The 17,558-nt window shown below is 44.6% G+C and overlaps 1 protein-coding gene across 4 annotated transcripts in view; it reads right to left on the reverse strand.

Moving 5' to 3' along the window:
- The window catches only part of erbb4b (erb-b2 receptor tyrosine kinase 4b), a 340,870-nt gene extending 325,782 nt beyond the window's left edge, over nucleotides 1–15,088 (reverse strand). For all 4 annotated transcript variants that reach the window (XM_084361642.1, XM_084361640.1, XM_084361641.1 and 1 more), the window contains exon 1: nucleotides 14,711–15,088. In XM_084361642.1, the coding sequence (XP_084217768.1) occupies nucleotides 14,711–14,789 (79 nt within the window). In that variant the 5' untranslated portion in view covers nucleotides 14,790–15,088. The remainder of the gene's footprint in view (nucleotides 1–14,710) is intronic.
- Between the last annotated feature and the right edge of the window lie 2,470 nt (nucleotides 15,089–17,558).

The following is a 17,558-nucleotide window of genomic DNA, read 5'->3' on the forward strand; positions in this document are numbered from 1 at the left end:
ACGCCTGACCCAGCACAGCTAATAACAACACCTGTATGTGGTGGGGCACCAGCGTGCATATATTTATGATACATCTATACCCTAGAGGGCACTTTTGTCGACTGAAAGGGCCGCCTATGAGGGCATTTTATCATGTTTTATCTACCATGGGGGCATCCAAGAACCACTTTTGAGCCGCTTTCTTAAATATTGGGGCACCAGGGGGGCAAATACCCCTCTTACCCCATCCACCAATGGTTGGACTATTACTGAAACTTTAACATGTAGGCAACATGTAGGTGGTGGAGGTGGAGCATGTGGCTTAATCTAGTAAACCACGTGCCCACCAGTATCTAATCTAATAAATCAATCACATGTTTTTTGTCAGTAAAATCTCATTCTGTAAAGTAACTTCTAATTGCAGATAGCAGATACATTTCGAGGGGTAAAAAGTGCAACATTTTTCTCTGAAATGGAATAAACGTCTAAAATAGCATTAAATTGAACTACTCAGGTAAAGTGAAAGTATCTCAAAATTGTAATTAAATAAAGTACTGTAATTTTCCACCTCTGTTCGGTTGAGCAATAAACGAGAAGGCCAGAAGTTAAGCCTTATGCCTAAAAAAGTTCTGTAGAGGATGCTTTAAAAACTTCTCTGCTTAACACACATTTATGCACAACCTGCCTCACTCCAGCTTCATCATGTCTTGATTATCTGGATGGTGTATGAATAGCAGTGGATGTGTGTGTGTGTCTGTATGTATGCGTGTGTGTGGGTTTCGGTTGGCATAAGGCAGGAAGTCAGGCTAGCCTGTCGGGCCCCCGAGGGCCCTCCGCGTTTGAGTCTCCATTAGGCTGATGAGCTTTGGCAGCTGAAGTTCCTGGAGTTAGTGTTGAGCTTCAAACCTCCTTGTGGCTAAGCCTAATTAAACCTAGACCTCAGCCCTAATTTAAAGATAATTAGCTGTAGGGGTTAGCTACAGTCACCAAAAGCTGGGGTGAGCGTTGTGTAATATGTGTAGTAATGCGTGTTAAATAGTAGTTTTTCAGTGGCAGACCAGTTGAATGATAAACACGTACCATATGCAATTTAGAGGATGTTTTTTACCCAAAGCGGTTTGCAGTATCATGGGTGCACACGAGTTTTCACACTGGAGAGCCCCAGTGGAAAGTGAATCTCTAACTAAGTGAGAATGATAATATTTTTGCCTCAAGACTAAATGGTGTCTCACTAAAACACGTTGGATCATTATGCTGTTGTGGAGTAAAAAATTCTCAGTCAAAAGTAATTGCTAAGTGAAAAATACTCTCTTTAATCTTGAGCGATCACAACATATAGAGATACAGTGGTTGCCATGGGATAAACTGTCCGACCCCTGGGACCGACCTTATGTTTTCCCATTAAGCTATACTGACAGCTTGACATTTCCCAGGGTGGAGTGTTCTGATTCAGGTATGTTTTATTCATCCTATTGACTTCGCATTGCTGCCAAGCCAGACAGAGAGCAAAAGCCCGAAGTCTGGTAGGCGGCGGTGAGAGGGAGAGCAGATGATACCTGTTGTTGTTGTGTTTACTACTCAGATAGCCAGACACAGCTATGAGACAGCTGGGAGACACATACACAATATACTCATCACCATGCAGACGGTGAGATTGGGAGATATTGCCAGCGCTGAGAGGATGAAACTGCCTATTTACTGGGAGGACTCGAGGCAGGCAGGTATACTGTGCAGAGGCGGGATTGCATCCCTCAAGGAGTTTTATACTTTGTGGCATCAGGCCTTAAGAAACTGCGAGTACATCCACACTAAGCCAGCTAAATTTGAAAAGGCATCCTCTTCTCTCCATTTTGGCTTTCTGTCTAGACACCGAGAATTTTCTCACTTGAAAATGTAGGTGGTCTAAAATGGTCTCCATAGTGTGGAAAGCTGAAAACGCCAGTGATTCTGCTATAGTGTGAGAATGGCACATTTGGGAAATTATAGTGAGGAGCGTTCCTGCACACCTGGCCAACTGCTGAGCGAAGTGGGTGCGCTTGCCAGACAGACATTTAGAAAGTTGCAAACTATTCGACGCAGACTCCCAAATGAACTGAAAAGGTGAGCTGAGGCAGTTTCAGGCACTGTGCATCAATCCGACAGGCACTGTGGTTGAAGCGTACTGACACCCAGCCTTGTGGAGCGACGGAATAAATGGACCTTAAAAAGACCTTTGACATACAAAAAAAAAAGGTCACAAAAAAAAGATGTGATCAAATTACAGATACAAAGCTCCAGGGTTGTCACCATTTCTTGCTGTGTGTGCTATGATTTAGAAAAACAGGAAGAAAAAACACCTTTTCACCTTTATTCCTTCCTTTTTCTCTTGATTTTGTTTGAATATTTGGTATTGAAGTAATCCAAAAGTAATAGATACGAGATAATCAAGTTACAGTACATTACTTTAATATTAATATTAATATTAATATGTATATATATATATATAAATATTACTTTAACAAATGGGGGGCAGCATATCATAAGAGTAACTGCTAACTGCTGCCAACTAGGTAGTTAGTTCAGTTAGCTGTGCAGCTAATGGTCCGGACTATTAAAAAATGCATCAAAACTCATTTTTCACATTCTGTTGACAATTATAGTCATTATTTTTTTTGTCAGAATCTTTTAAACTAACATATTGTACCTTTAACAGGTTATTAGCAATTGTATCAGAGTACATTATTAAAGTAAACGACCCGATATTGACTGTGATATATATTTATTTTGCATGTCAGCGTGCAAATAAAAACAACAACAAAAAAACAGTGGAATAATGTTTTCATGCATACAAATAGCAGCACGGTCATAATTGAAAAAGGCACCTAAAAATACATCAGCTGTCACTTCATCATCAATCAAAGGGGAAAGTGGCGATCCCTGCGCAGACAATGTTCATGAGACAAGTGCCTCCCTCATCTCCAGGCGTGTCACGTGGGGTTAGGAGCCGGGAGCCACGGCGGGAGCCTCCTCCAGGACAAAGCACTTGGAGCGGGGAGACACTGCGGGCCTTGTTCCCTTTGCCTGGCTCCGTGTCAAGTGGGTGTTTGCTTACTGGGAGGACCAGGACCCCCCTGGAGGGGAGCGCAGCAGCACACAGCCTCCACTCGATTCAGCTTGGAGACGCGCATAGACTGGACATACTGTAGGTACACTTATGATCAGACGATGCATTGGTATAAAGAAAAAAATCATATGTCACTGTTTCATAGAGGGGAGGTAGAGGTTAAAGATGAGGAGCAGATTTAAACACTTGCATCATTAGGCCATTAGTTGTTCTATCTAAATGTTCTGCTTATGTTAGTCGCCTTTAGGAGTTTAAACCCATTATTTAAAATCCCTTTCATATGCAATATGCACTGATGTCTGGCTATAAACAGTGTGCGGTGTCAGTGAGCTCTAATGCCATCAGGAAAAATGTTGCACTCAGCAAGAAAATCTATTATTGAAACTCATTATGTTTAGTGTGCATTCATTCAGTTACAATCATATTATTTCACTACATCCGACCCGGAGTGGAAAAGCCCTGTGATGCAATGGAAAACCGAGAACAGGTGCGCAGTTTGAGGAAAAGCTTACTCACCCTGGAAACCCTGGCAAGGCATGATGGTCAACAGTGCTGAGTGCAACCTCTTTCCCTTCTTTGTCTTTTACTTTCCCTGTCTTTCTCTCCCCAGCATGTGGCTAAATCTCGCCAGTGTCCTTGCTAACGCCCTCGGGTGAACCGGGCCATGTCAAACCTGAATCCATCAATCACTCAGCGCCAGCCGTGGGGGGAGAGAGAGGGGGTGGAGAGGCGGAAATGGAGGGATGAGCGCGGGGAAGAAGGGAGGGTCCGTTAGGGTGAAGTATAGCCACCAGTCCACCCTCGCTCACCTTATTTTTCCCTCCTTCGCCTGTCTCCAACTCTTGCCGAGTTAGCTGTCAGGTCATGAGAGGGACTCTCGTCTGATTCTAATCAAGGGGCTCACGGACCTAAACGCGTGTTTTGATGAGAGGAGGACAAGGAGAAAAGGAGAGGAGAGCATGGATAAAATCAGGGGAAAGGAAAGAAGAAAAAGAGAAGGGTGATGAGAGAAGAAAGGAGGACAAGGAGGAGGAAGGTAGATAAGCCAAGGGAACAGAAGGAAAAAGAGCGAGGTGAGAAGAAGCTACGGGTGAGCCTGTCAGCAGTGTGTGTGTGTGTGTGTGTGTGTGTGTGTGTGTGTCCTGTGCAGAATGAAGTGTCTCTGTCAGAGCCCCAGCTCCCCCTCTGGGCCGCTGCTGATTAATTGTCCGTCCAGCTCCTGTGATAGCGACCACTTTAACCAAGACTCCCGAGACACTCACCCACTGTCCAATCCCCGCCGAAAGACACCTCTCCTCCCGTGTACCCGCCTGCTCGCCTGCCCTTCTCCGGCTAAAATTAGGAGAATCTCTCTCCTACGTCCCCCACGCCGTCACCATCTTTTTTTTTCTTTTTTTTTTCCTGTTTTACTCTAGCTGCTACAAATAATCTAACATCAGCACCCCGTTCACCTTGCCATCGGGGGATAATGTCTCTCTGTGGGAGAGAGGTTTTGGAACAAAGGCGGTGGGGGGGCTGGAAACAGTATGATATGCAGTGTAGCCCCCCCACCGCCGCCACCTCCCTGTGTGTTTACATGTACACTCGTGGCTGGCTGAGATAAAGCACCCCTGTCTCAGGTAAACATCCTAGCACAGCAGGGCAAAATGGCAGGGTTGACTTTGGACCTGGGTTGCACTTAGTCAGCTCCTCTCACATTTGATATATACACTCGCATTTCGCCCACCCATCCCATCACACACACACACACACACACAATGTTAAACTTGCTGTTAGTTGTTAGTGTGAAGTTGACACAAAGAAAAATACAAAATATTGAAAGAAAATCCATTATTGCAGCTTGAGTATGGAAGATTGTCCAGGTTGGGCTCAAAACAACCAAATATGCATTGAAAATCTGCTTTTCTCCACCGTGCACAACTAAGTGTCATACTCAGCATTGTCGCCCTACCCCCCCTCCTTCCCCTGCTGAGCCGCAGAACCATAGCATCCATCCGGACGGCTATATAGCCAGCCCCCAAAAGCAGCCAAGGTCAATTGCCTTTCCTGCTCCTCTCATCCTGTGCTTTATGTACCTTCACATCCAGGGAAAGAGAGCTGCGCTATTTCTGCTCTGCTGCAAGGTGACTGCTGCTTCACACCGGTGACAGCCACGCTAATACAGACTAGAAAGAGGGCCGAGCGTTTCCCCCAACGCCGAAGGAAAACGTATGAAAGTCTATTTACTTAAAAGTGAAATGTACAATTTTACTTTCATAACCTAAAAATAGAAACATGCTCACATCTGTCCTGACTCTGGTGTGCTAGAAAGGCTTAAAACCCTGAACAAACAAACCACACCATTAGATTCAGTGTTCAGCTGCAGATGAATGTACCCTTGACTGGTGTTAAAGGGGCATTAAAGCCATAATGTGGCCTTTGAAAAAGCTGCTGATCAATACTAACGACTCCATGATTATTTTAGCGAGCACTGAGATTCCTGATTATTTTGTGGCCTGTACTCGTTGTTTTGGAACAAAATCAATATTCCAACAATGAAAAAAACCAACAACAACCCCAAGCAGTTATGTGATATCAGCTGATCTTTTAGTCATGAGCAAAGCAAAAGGCTCATTTCACTCAAATCGTCATCACAAGTTTGTTTGAATCTGTGTTATTGAGCAAGATAATCCATCCAGGTGTGGCGTAACGAGCTGCTGATTGAACGGCGTGGTAATTACACAGGTGTGCCTTGGGCTCGTCACAATAAAAGCCCACTCTAAAATGTGCAGCGTCATCTTGAATAAAGACATTTATAATGTTCTGAACTGTGGCTTTCACGTGAGACGGTAACTCCTGTAGCGATGCTCTACAGGGTAGTTGGTCAGTAAAAACAGATTTTAAAGCACAAGATCAGTGCCTTTATAAGCACACAAAAAGATGATGATAGTTATCAGAATGACAAGGAATTTAATATTCGATTGTCTGATTTGCTGGGAATTGAAGGAGTAAGGGAGGAAAAAAGATGTATCCATGGTGACAGACAGGAGATCCAACCCGAACACTATCTTTAACTTTTTATTTTCATCTTGTTTCTTCACTGCAGCCTCTGATTCTCCTAATTTGCCTAATATTCAGGTTTATTATACTTAAACTCTTCAGAAGGTGGAGTACTGCTGCATATGTGAAAAAAAGTAGCATAAAAACCTTTTGCGGCCGGAGAGGAAGCTGCATGTCATCTGACAAATTGCCCCCAGTGATGTCACACTGGCTAAGTTGCATTGTGGGTAATGTATACAACAGGTTTTGAGAGCAGTCACTGTTGGGATCATATTGTAGAGTTTGATCAAAATCGAAACAGAACCAGAGATCTCACATCATCATTCCACACATTCTTCTTCCTTCTTAAAACCCGGTGCCTACATTACCCATAATGCAATTAAACCGCTGAGAGACATCGCTGGAGGCGATTTACCAGATTACACGCAGCTTCCTCTGGAGCCACAAAAGGCTTTATACTACATTTTTTCACATACGCAGTAGTACTGTAAAGCTAGAGCTGTAAACACACAAAATTTGTGAACTTACCCTTTAAGAAATTCAGCGGTGAGATTATAGTCATTGTCTATTAATCCTGATGGTTTCACAGTAAGACTCTCCACTGCATAACCTTTCATTCTCTGTGCCATTTTATGCTGAACTGCTAACATCTTCCAGCAGGATTACTATTATTATGTTTTGTATAAGTGATAGCACGTTTGGTGCAGCCATTTTTCATCCTCGCATAGATAAACCGTTGCCCAGTCAAGTCTCAATATCTCCCCCTCTCCTCCCTTTCTCCCTCTCCCTCGCTCCCAGATGTCTCCTTACAGCTGCCATGACTGACTGCAAACTCATTTATTACAGGTCACAAACGCCAAGTGCTTCATTTAAAAGGACGCCACCCTCCCTCTCCTCCAACACAAGTGAAAAATCGACCTGCAAGAATAGCATACAGGGCACACCGCTCCATTAGCAGCGAGCGGAGGCCAGCGGGGCCCGAAAAGATGGGGACCGGGTTCGAGCAGAGGGGGCAAAACGGAAAGACAGCGGGGAGAGTTTTGTGACATCTTTCATTCAGCTGGAGCTGTTCAGATGGCAGGTAGATAAATGATGAAATTTAGGCAACTTTTGCAACAACTGCGCTAACTGACTAACTGAGTAGTTTAACTTAAAGGACGACACAACTTCATACTGTTTTACCTTGTTTATATTTGGCGGACCCTGCCACCTTTAAGCTTTAATCAGTGTTCTGGATTTTCCTCGGCGAACAGCTTGTTTATTCAGTTATGGGAAAAAAATCTATATTTCTGAGTTTGCATTATTATCTCATTTATATCGTAAATATTCCTTTTAAAAAAAAAAAAAGTTTGTTTTAACTAAATAAACACCTGCTGTAAACCTTAACCACGTCTCAAGCCAGTTCCGTATTTATTCAGGCGCACAAATCACCAAACCGAGATTTTGCGTGAAGTGTGTGTTCCGCCGGCCATATCCGATATCACTCAAAGCCCGTCTGTAATTACATTGTAAATGCAGATTAGCTATGAATATTTTATAAGGGGATTACTAAAAGAGGAAAGAGACAGAGAGGGAGAGAGTGGAGGGAGAAAAAAATCAGCCCCTCAACACACACCCACATGCAGGACGGCATGAAAAGCTCGTTTGAAGGTGGAGCTAGTCTTTCATGCCCAAGTTGTCAGCCTATTATCATCCTTTCATATGTTCGCCACCATTATTAACTTTGAGCGGGAATAGAAAAATAACACAAAAAAAGTGCGAGGAAAAAAAGAAAAACACATCACTCCAATATGTCAGGCTGTCGCTTCAGAGAGGGAGGAAGAAGAAGAAAAAAAAACGTGGCAGACCAACTCTTATCATCGGACTCTCATTCTGAAACGTGGCGGTAATGAGTGTGTCTTAACAAAGATTAGCCATAATTTCCATTGTCATTTTAATGCTCCCACATTATGTGGAGGCTTACAAAGCCACAGATGAAGGCAGAGGGTGGGCGGAGGGAGAGGAACAGGCAGACAGTGAGAGAGAGAAAGAGAGAGTCTCTGGAGCTCGGTTAGTCTGTCAGTCACCCTCTATCCCTCCAACCATGCAGCCATACAAACAAACACTGACAGACACAGTCACCACACACACACACACACACACACACACGTACAGGCAGTTTATGCGCATGTTTCCGAGACCCCTTTGTCACCGCGTTTTGAAACCCTCAAATGTGGCTGTCAAAAGGGTCGATGCCTGACAGCCTCCTGCAGCCCTCCAGGAGGACAGACAGGCTTATTGTGAGAGGGGTAGCAGCGACAACAAAGGGGATCAGAAGTCTCGCAAAGTGACAGACATACATGACGCGTTCAGGCTCCCCGACACATCTGCATTGTTCAGCGAACACAGGCGCGAGGTTTTCAAGGGGCCTGGATGTCGCGGATTTGCCTCGTACTTCAGAGGGGACGGCCCAGGGTGACGGCAGTGTGAGCGCCCGGGTGTGTGGGAGTGAGTCTCGGAGTGTGTGAGGCACACTGGCACCGGTCTGCACTGACGGACAACTTTATGTAAATCCTGTAAAAGAAACTGTATGCGGCACATGTGACAACAATATCATGCAAATGTCGAAAGAAAACTTTAAATATGAAATGTAAGAATTCAAATATGTGTCTGATGTTGCAAAAAACAAAACAAATGTTCATTCAAGAAGAGACGGCCATGATTTCTTTAACACCTCTGTGAGTGGGAATTTTTCGCTGATGGACGTGTGAAAGTTTTCTAGCTTTGAGAACACACACACAGACAATAGCCCCCTTTGCGCCACCTGTGTAAGGCTGCAATGTTGCGCCGTTACTCCGCCTAAACAGTCTGTACAAAAGGTACAAAGACAGGATAGGAGGGCACTGTTCCGCTTTTAAGCCGGCAGCAAAGTTAGCAACAGCTCCGAAAAAGTTTGTGTAATAAAGGGTGAGATAGCAGGACGGGACGCCCGCTGTTACACGTGCTGCTGTGTGTCCTGCACTCATGACGACGTTGTTTGGTTCAGTAAAAACTGGTGAATGACGAGCCTCTGCTGCAGCAGTATTGTAGAACCTCTGTGTGAAAAAGGCTCAAGACGAAGACCGTTGGAGGCTTGGCTTAAAAAAATTAAAACATGACGCATGGAAATGAATGATGCAACTGTGTATGCCATTTAGCTCAGCTCTGTTTAAATGTTTTTTCTGTATAAAGTCGGGTGAACTAAGATCAGAATAAGGTTCTGGTTAATGTCTCACTCACTTTCCGGCTTAGCCGATAGTGATCTATTTTTACCCTTTACATAAAAGAACAGACTTTCTTCTTTGTACCTGCAACTTATTCACCCCGACGGAAGGTTTGAACCTCGCAGCAATGGTGCTACAGAGAGAATAAGTCGAGGCAGGGATTTATTTTTGACTGACAGTTGTCTGTACTGTGCATGACACAGCAACATTTGGCCTCTTTACTTGGAGTGTTGTTTGTGTCGATCCCATTTCAACGCACTCCAAAAAAAAAAAAGAGAAGTCTAAATGGCAGCAGAAGCCCTGAGAATTTTCATTGTTTTTCATGCTGCAAGCTCGTCTTGGTGGCTCTAAACGCACATTTGCCATCCTAATTAAAACACAGCGGATTGATTTCCCCGCTGCTGAAACTTAGTCCCCGATCTGTCTAAACTGCGGTACGCTGTCAAAGATATCAAGCAGGACCTCGCTCGCGTTGTTGTTGCTGAGTGTTTGTTGCGCTACCTTGCTAATGAAGGACTTTGGTTGCTGTGTACTCAGCTCTCTGGGCCCGTGTTGCACGGAGGCTATCAGTTTTTCTATTTGCGTGCCTCTCTCTCTCTCTCTCTCTCGCCGCCTTCCCTTTCATTCTCTCACAGTCAGACGCATGAAAACTCAGAAGCGCACGCAATTTACAGAGGGCAAAAAAGGACACCACAGAAGCCGGGAAACGCATCACATTTCGAACAAACCTTATCCAATCTGCTGTAATCCAATCGCTTGTTAATCGCGCTTCAAACACAGAATTTGCATTTTCGATACACATGTGATAAACAAATGGGAAAATCAAACGCGCGCGCACACGGGTGATGCCCCAATCCAATTATGACATCCTTCACAAAAAGGGACGTTTAATAGCCGCGCTGACAATGACGCATGGCAAAACACATGCACATGTGTGGTGCATTTATTACGGCGGGAGATAAACGAGGGTGTGACGCTTGTAAAGGTCGCATAGGATATGATCCAATCATTTCTGCCAGGCTGCAGACCGTCTGACTGGTTATGAGCCCATCAACAAGTCAAAACTGGAAGACGACGTCGTGCCGTCAGAAAAGAGATAATACTGTCACCCTCAACGGAGAAGTCTGTGATCTAATGCAGTCCGGACGAATCTGATACAAATATAAAACAAGTCCCTGTGGGAGTGATTAAAGAATATCACAGAAGCATCACAGCAGATTAAAACAAAAACACCATTAGAGACAATAAGGTCACGGAGACACTATCGAGTGGGCCACTGCACGCACACTTTCGGTCCCTGTAGGAATATTAGAGTGATTTTTCATTAGGGATTCTCGGGCTGCGTTGTGGGTGCTACACATGTATTATTGATGTCAGTGGTTCAAAAGCAGTTTGTTTGCTGAGAGATTTATAGGAAACTTAATGGTTTCTACTATACTCTCAGTGAAAGCACAGTCTAGATTACACAAACAGAAGGGTTTTTATTCTGTGTCTGGCTGCAGGGTTGAGATCCCCAGGAGAGGAAACACAATAAAAATTGTGGTTTTTTTTCTGCAGCAAACGTCTGGTGGCTATTTTTTTTTTTCTGCCGGTAACATATGGCAAGGTATGGACGATACGAACACCACTGGGATGCCTTTGAGTTTTATCATTGAAAGGAAAGGTCGACAAAACCTCGCCGGAAAAGGCCGAAGCATGATGATCTACATCTATTAGTTCATCACACATTACACACACACACCACATAATGCACCTTTTGTGTCTCATCCGACATTGATGAGCTTTAAAAACACATTTACAAGAGCAAGGCAGGAGGATTTGGCGCTAAATTACATTAGTCTGACAAATTTTTCCATACGGTGGATCGATGGCGTTAGGTTTGCTCCTCATCTCTCACCCAGACAGAGACAGAGGAGATGAAAGCGCAGAGGTTCACATTCCTTTTTCCAACAAATGGAAGCGGATCACCACCTAATCAAAGACTGCCATTCTTCTAATAAAAAGCCTGGTGGCAGCGGAGGGTCAAAGCTCCTTTATCAAGCGACAGCAGGCAAAGATATGACTGTAAGAGGGCTTTGTGACGAAGCGGAGCTGTGTGGGCCGCTTAATGTAACACCATTCTTTCCCTATGCTTCAGACTGGGCTGAAGAAAAAACACACAACGGAGAACAGTGTGCAAGAAGTGTCGGTCTGCAGCGTGGCGAGAGTGAAAAAAAAGAGAAGAAGAGAAAGAACTCTCCTTTTTTCTCCGAGCTGAATCTCTCTCTGTGCCTCGCTCGATCCCTTGTAAACATTTTGATATACTGTGAACTCACATATCAGCTACACGCTGGAGCTGCACTGTCAATCTCAGTCCAGTAAACAGCGGGTGCCACTATAAAATCAAGGGTGCAGCAGAGGGTACGAGAAGGTAGTCCGTGCGGAATTCTTCTGAACCAAACTTTACTCACATCTTACACTAAATGAAGAAACAGGAAACCGCTGTGAGCTGTATAATAGTGTCATTCACGGATGTAGTTTATCCACATGCCGCCTGGAAAAAGCCACCATTTCCACCCCACACGTATTCACACGGAGTTGCATTCAGAACAGATGACTTGACTGTACTCCTGCGCACAAGAAAATATGAATATTCATAACCACAAGATAGAGTTTTGGAGCGTGGCCATATGGTTCAGGATCGGCAGATGTATGCATTCCCCACCTCTATCCTCCAGCTCCGGCGTAAAGCTGCAGTCAAATGAAGAGCAGAGTGCAGCGCGGGGACTCGCTCGCGTCTTTTCAGACACGTGCCCTCTGGCATGTGGAAATTAACTCCAGTTGAGGTGATTTTTGTTGCGTTGGACTCGAGGATTACATGGTGGGCTGGGAAAGATACAGAATGCGTGAGCTCCTCAGCGGTAAAAACATGAACTCATGGGGGTCTGGGGGAAGGTTCTGATTCTCACAGCTGCTGGGATTTTGGATTCAAGACAACCACAAAGAGAAAGGGAGAGAGATTTACATGAATTCAGTCCAGACTATGAAGGAGTATTGCGTTTTTTGGGTGACTCATTAAGGGAGATGCAATTGTGCCAGTGTGCTTCTGAGCGTGCGTCGTCGTACGTCACGCCTCACACAGACCTCAGGCTACAGCACTCAGACAACAGGTGCACACACAAACACTCACACACTCATATTCACCACTTCCCCTTCTCAAAGACAGGACTTTATCTGTGTTTACGCCTATATCTGTATAATCCACTCTTCCTTCCTTGTGTCTGTGGCTCTCTGGCTCTCATTTGGGTTCCTTCAACTTCCCAAATACATTTTTTTTTTAAAGATCTGGGGATGGTATCAGCCGCTCTCGCCTTCATGCTGCATAATTCTCCCGAGAAATGCATCGAGCAAGTTGTTGAAACACAGGCGCGAGAGGTAAAGTCCTAAAAGGTGTCTTGAGATTTGTTCTGATAGCAAAAAAAAAAAAAAAAAGATGTTATTTCATTTCCTGTTACACACACACGCTCCAAAACATCATTCTTGACAAAAAGATAGCGCTATCGAAGGTTGGCTGCTAAAATAAGTGAAAACATTTTTTTTTCCCTTGAATACATGCCATTTCCTTCGCACTGAGGGGGGCCTCCGGTTTCCTTTAACAGGTGAAACAGCTCACAGCAAACAATACATGCTCGCTCCTTTTTTTGGAACAATTCATTTGACTGTGTTATCATCAGCGAGGCAACGTTCTGCGAAGACGACTCAAATCAAATCAATTGTGTTTATTTAGCCCAAAATCCCAATCACATTGCCTCACCTCCTGCTCCCTTTAAGGCTCTACTGGAGGAGGAGCTTTCTACGCACAGGTTACAGAGGTGGGCCTGTGTGCGTAAAACTGTGCGCATTCGCTGCTGATGAGTTTGGGATGCATTGCAAAACAAACAGGTACTCCTAAAACAAATAAATAAATACAATAAAAAAAGCATGTTTTACTTAGAGATAGAGCTCCCCCTAAAAACAGATCACAGAAAAACAGATTTTCAACACATGCTTGAACAATTCAGGCTGTTAATTTCTCATTCGTGTGAAGCCCTTTTCGGCGTTCGGTCACATCTCATAGCTTCACACACACACACGAGGCTGACACTGACCACCACTCACAGCAGAGGGAGGAAACAAGAGACAATAAGCGATCTGGTGTGATTCGTGGACACGTCCGCGTCTTTCTCTGGTCTCATCTGCGCGCATGAAGGTGATCAAGTATGATGATGAGGGTGGAGGTTTTGTCTATTCGGCGGATATTTACAAGCCCCTGTAATCACTCCATCTCAGACACACACACTCTCTCTCTCTCTCTCTCAGGCTCACTCGCCTCGCGCACCTATACACGTCCCCCCTGTGCGTAAAGAGCGCCGCTGCACTGTGTAAGCGGTACTGCCGCCGCCAGTGTGGAAGTGCTGCGCGCTGCAAGCGAGGCTGACTGTCAAACTGTGGTCCGCCACAGAATCCCTGAGGGAGACTTACTATGAAATGAGGAATAATGTAATTTCACGGTAATCCGCTTTGCTTTTTATCCCGGTTACAGGGTGCATATGGATGAATGTTCGCTCTTTGTTCAGGTGAAAGAGTTGCGCAGATGATGAGTACTGAAACACAACAACGAGAGCCCCTGGTTGCGACTTCAAATTGGTGCCCTTGGAGCGACGAATGTGAAGCGGAGAAGTAAATCCAACCCGCTGTCCTACAAACCGATATTTCCAATAAATGAGAAACGACGCAGGGGTCACAGCTGATCACCCTCGCTGTCATTATTTAGAAATAAGCTAGTCTGGAGGGGAGAGAACATTTTCAAGAAGGAACTTCTGAAACAGAGTCGTGCATCAGACAGCCTGTCTATCCACAGGAGGGAAGACATGAGCACAGTAGCCTGTTGTAGCGCGAGGCTGTCACTCCTCTGTGTTTGTCCACACTGTGTCCAAAGGACACGTGTGATGGACATGAAACACTCTCCCTCCAAATTCAACAGTGCCGCTCTGTGCACGGAGAAGACACAGACAGTCACATAAATAGAGAAATATCTCCTGGTACAACCTGCCAAACAACACCTGTGTGTTGTATCACAGCACTCAGCCGCTTCTCTCAGGTGTGATTTTCTTTAATATTAGGGTGCTGGCATTAAAAGTGTAATGCCAGCATTCATAAGTCAAGCCTTAATACATTTGTTCCATGCGTAAAAACAACAATAGCACTGGGGGGGAAAAGTACGCAGCCTGGGTGGATAGTTGTGCCACTGCGCTCAGTGCGCGCCGAGCGGCTCCGCGGACACACAGAGCTGCGCACCGGGCGAAGCAGACGGACGGCGTTCACTCACCTGATTGTGAAGAGCTCGACCCGAACAAGAGGCAAGTGAGGAGAAAGCCGAAGCAACACGGGGCAGTCGTTGGTTTCATGTTTGTGCTTGGCGAGTATCTCCTTTAAAATTCACATGTCCAGCAGCGTATCCTTCCTTGAAACAGCCAGAAAGGATGGATCGTCTGAAGCCTCCTCAGCCTGTGAGTTTGGGGACTTTAGTCGCTTTTTTTTGTGACTTAAGTTTACAGTTTGTCCGACGGTCCTCCGCCTCGTCCCTCAGCGCCTGCGGGTCTTATTTGTGACCGGCGTGAAAGCGGAAAGAGTCGAATATTAGTTTCCAACGCGCGCACTGTAAAGCTTGTCTAAACAGTAAAAAGCAGTACTCATGCCATTACTCCCCGACTTGGATACAATATGCAGCTGTAGACTCGTATTCTTCAGACACACCTCCGAGCCTCTGAACTCCTCCTACTGACTCTGTGATTGGCACAGGTGCCCGACGATCACCCCGAAGCCCGCCAGCCACGACTCCGTGCGCGCTGCCATTGGTTAACGCAAGATGCCAAAAAATCCCATGAATTTGTGCGTCGGCTCCGTTGCACCTGTCACACTGAACACAGTAAAGATGAATGCTGCGAGGAGGATTTATAGGTGTAATGAGTGAAATAGAGCTGAATATCACTTATATGTGGCTGTGCCATCATGCGCTTTTGAAGGTCTTATCCAGATTTGATAAAATATAGTCTCATATTTCCGTTTTTGTCGATTTAATACTGAGCTGAACTGTCAGCTCTGTGCTCTGGGAGTGTAGTGAGAGTGATGTCTGGTAGTAGAATAGATTTCATTATGTTTTTATCAGGTTTGTAGTGAATTAAATTGTCATCTCGCCGCTGATCAAGTGACTCTAAATATTTATTACTCCCTATCTGAAGTTGCATTTTACAAGACTGCGATACAACATGTCCAGGCAATGAATAGAAGGCATTTTGACAGCAAAATTATAACCCAGGACCGCTTTTTCATGCTGCATCTTAAGCAAAGATTTCCATTTTTCCTCAGCTATCACAGTACATTACCGCTGAAGGCAATATCTCTCCATATCCAGGGTAATCATTTCCCCGGGGGTGGCTCAGTGTAAATGACACAAATAAAAGTCAAATAGAACGTTTAGATAGTGATATTATTGTGCTCACTGCGGCTATTTGTAATAGTTTGAAAGCAGTGACTTTGCGGCGGCAGACAAATAACTAAGATAATGGGAGCAAAGGAAACAGTGTGACAAAAGGTTATTACTTTCAGAACCAGCTGCTGCCTATACTTTTGCACTCTAGAAGAAGGGTGAGGGCCTCCCGGAGTTACAATATGTCCACACATCTGGACAGAAATCCTGCACTCTGACTCTTCACCCCACCCTAAGTTCTCTCCACACATGCACAGGCACACACACACACACACACACACACACACACACATAACTGCAAGTGGAGTTTAAAAAGGCATGAAATATTTTATAAATGTTTGTGTCAGGCTTAGTTTATCAGTAAGGCAAATAAATGAAGTGTGTTAAATACTTTTCTTATTGTGTTTATTCATTAGATTCATTCACTTTAACATATTTCCCAAGATAAAAGGGTAAAATAATTGTATGTTTACCTTATTTTGCACAACTGAACCACCTATCCCAGCTGAAAGACAGTAGTCTTTTGATTTTAGATTTAATATCAACACAATTGCCAGATTAAATGTTGGCAACGTACATTTCTGAAAACCACGTATACGTTGGAACTTTTTTGTAGGGTCTGGTTAGGTTTAGGCACAAAAACCACTTGGTTAGGGTTGGGAAAAGACCATATTTTGGATTGAAATGGGCACACTTGTGTTGGTCACCACCAACACAGTAGGCGGTGTCCCGGCTTTCAAAAATATCAGTTTTTTCTCACCATAAACAAGGCCACAAATTGTCCCGAGGTCTCCATAAACATTTCCAGTGGTTTCACACCTGCGTCGAAACGCAGTCTCGGACTGTGGTCAGTGGCTTGGCAGTCTTGTCGTCTAGCTTAACTCAACCTCCTTCCACCTCCTCCTCAGTCACCACAAACATGGTTGGAAAAAGTCCCGACGTCTCCCTAAAATCATCCAGTGGTTTCTCACTTACAAATATTGAAATGCGGCTCGAACAGTGGTCAGTGGCTTGGTTGTCTTGTTGCCTAGCTCTACTTCTGTCGACCCAAACATGGTGGGAAAATGTCCCGACTCTTGTGAAAAATATATAGTGGTTTCACGCTTACAAATGTTTGAATGAATTGTTGAACCGTGTTCAGTGGCTTGCCGATCTTGTTGCTTTGGTTAATTCAACTGCCTTTCTTCTCCTCAACGTCTATCACCAAAAACATGGATGGAATGTCTCGATGTCTTGTAAAAAATTTCAAGCGGTTTCACGCTTACAAATGTCGAAACGCAATCTCTAACTGTGGTCTCTCGCTTGGCAGTAATGTCTCTTAGCCTAACTCGACCATCTTCCCCTCCACCTCTGTCGCCACAAACACGGTTGGAAAACATCCTGACGCTTTGTTAAAAAAAAATCCAGTGGTTTCACGCTAACAAATGTCGTAACGCAGTCTCAAACAGTGGTCTCTGGCTTGGCAGTGTTGCCCGACAGTCACGCCACCACCATCCTGTCCATCTACGCGCTGTAGAAATGTCAGCAATGTATGTATGACACGTACGAATGTGAACATATTCGTGGTTTGCAGAAACCTAAAATGCCGACATTTTATTCAGGTGACTGCTGCTATATTTCAGCACCATAACAAGTACTATCAACCTCAGGCATGCTCTATCACAGCCGGGTCTGTTAAGGAACAAAA

The sequence above is a fragment of the Pagrus pagrus genome (genome assembly GCF_965226575.1).
Source record: "Pagrus pagrus genome assembly, chromosome: 9".
Classification (NCBI taxonomy): domain Eukaryota; kingdom Metazoa; phylum Chordata; class Actinopteri; order Spariformes; family Sparidae; genus Pagrus; species Pagrus pagrus.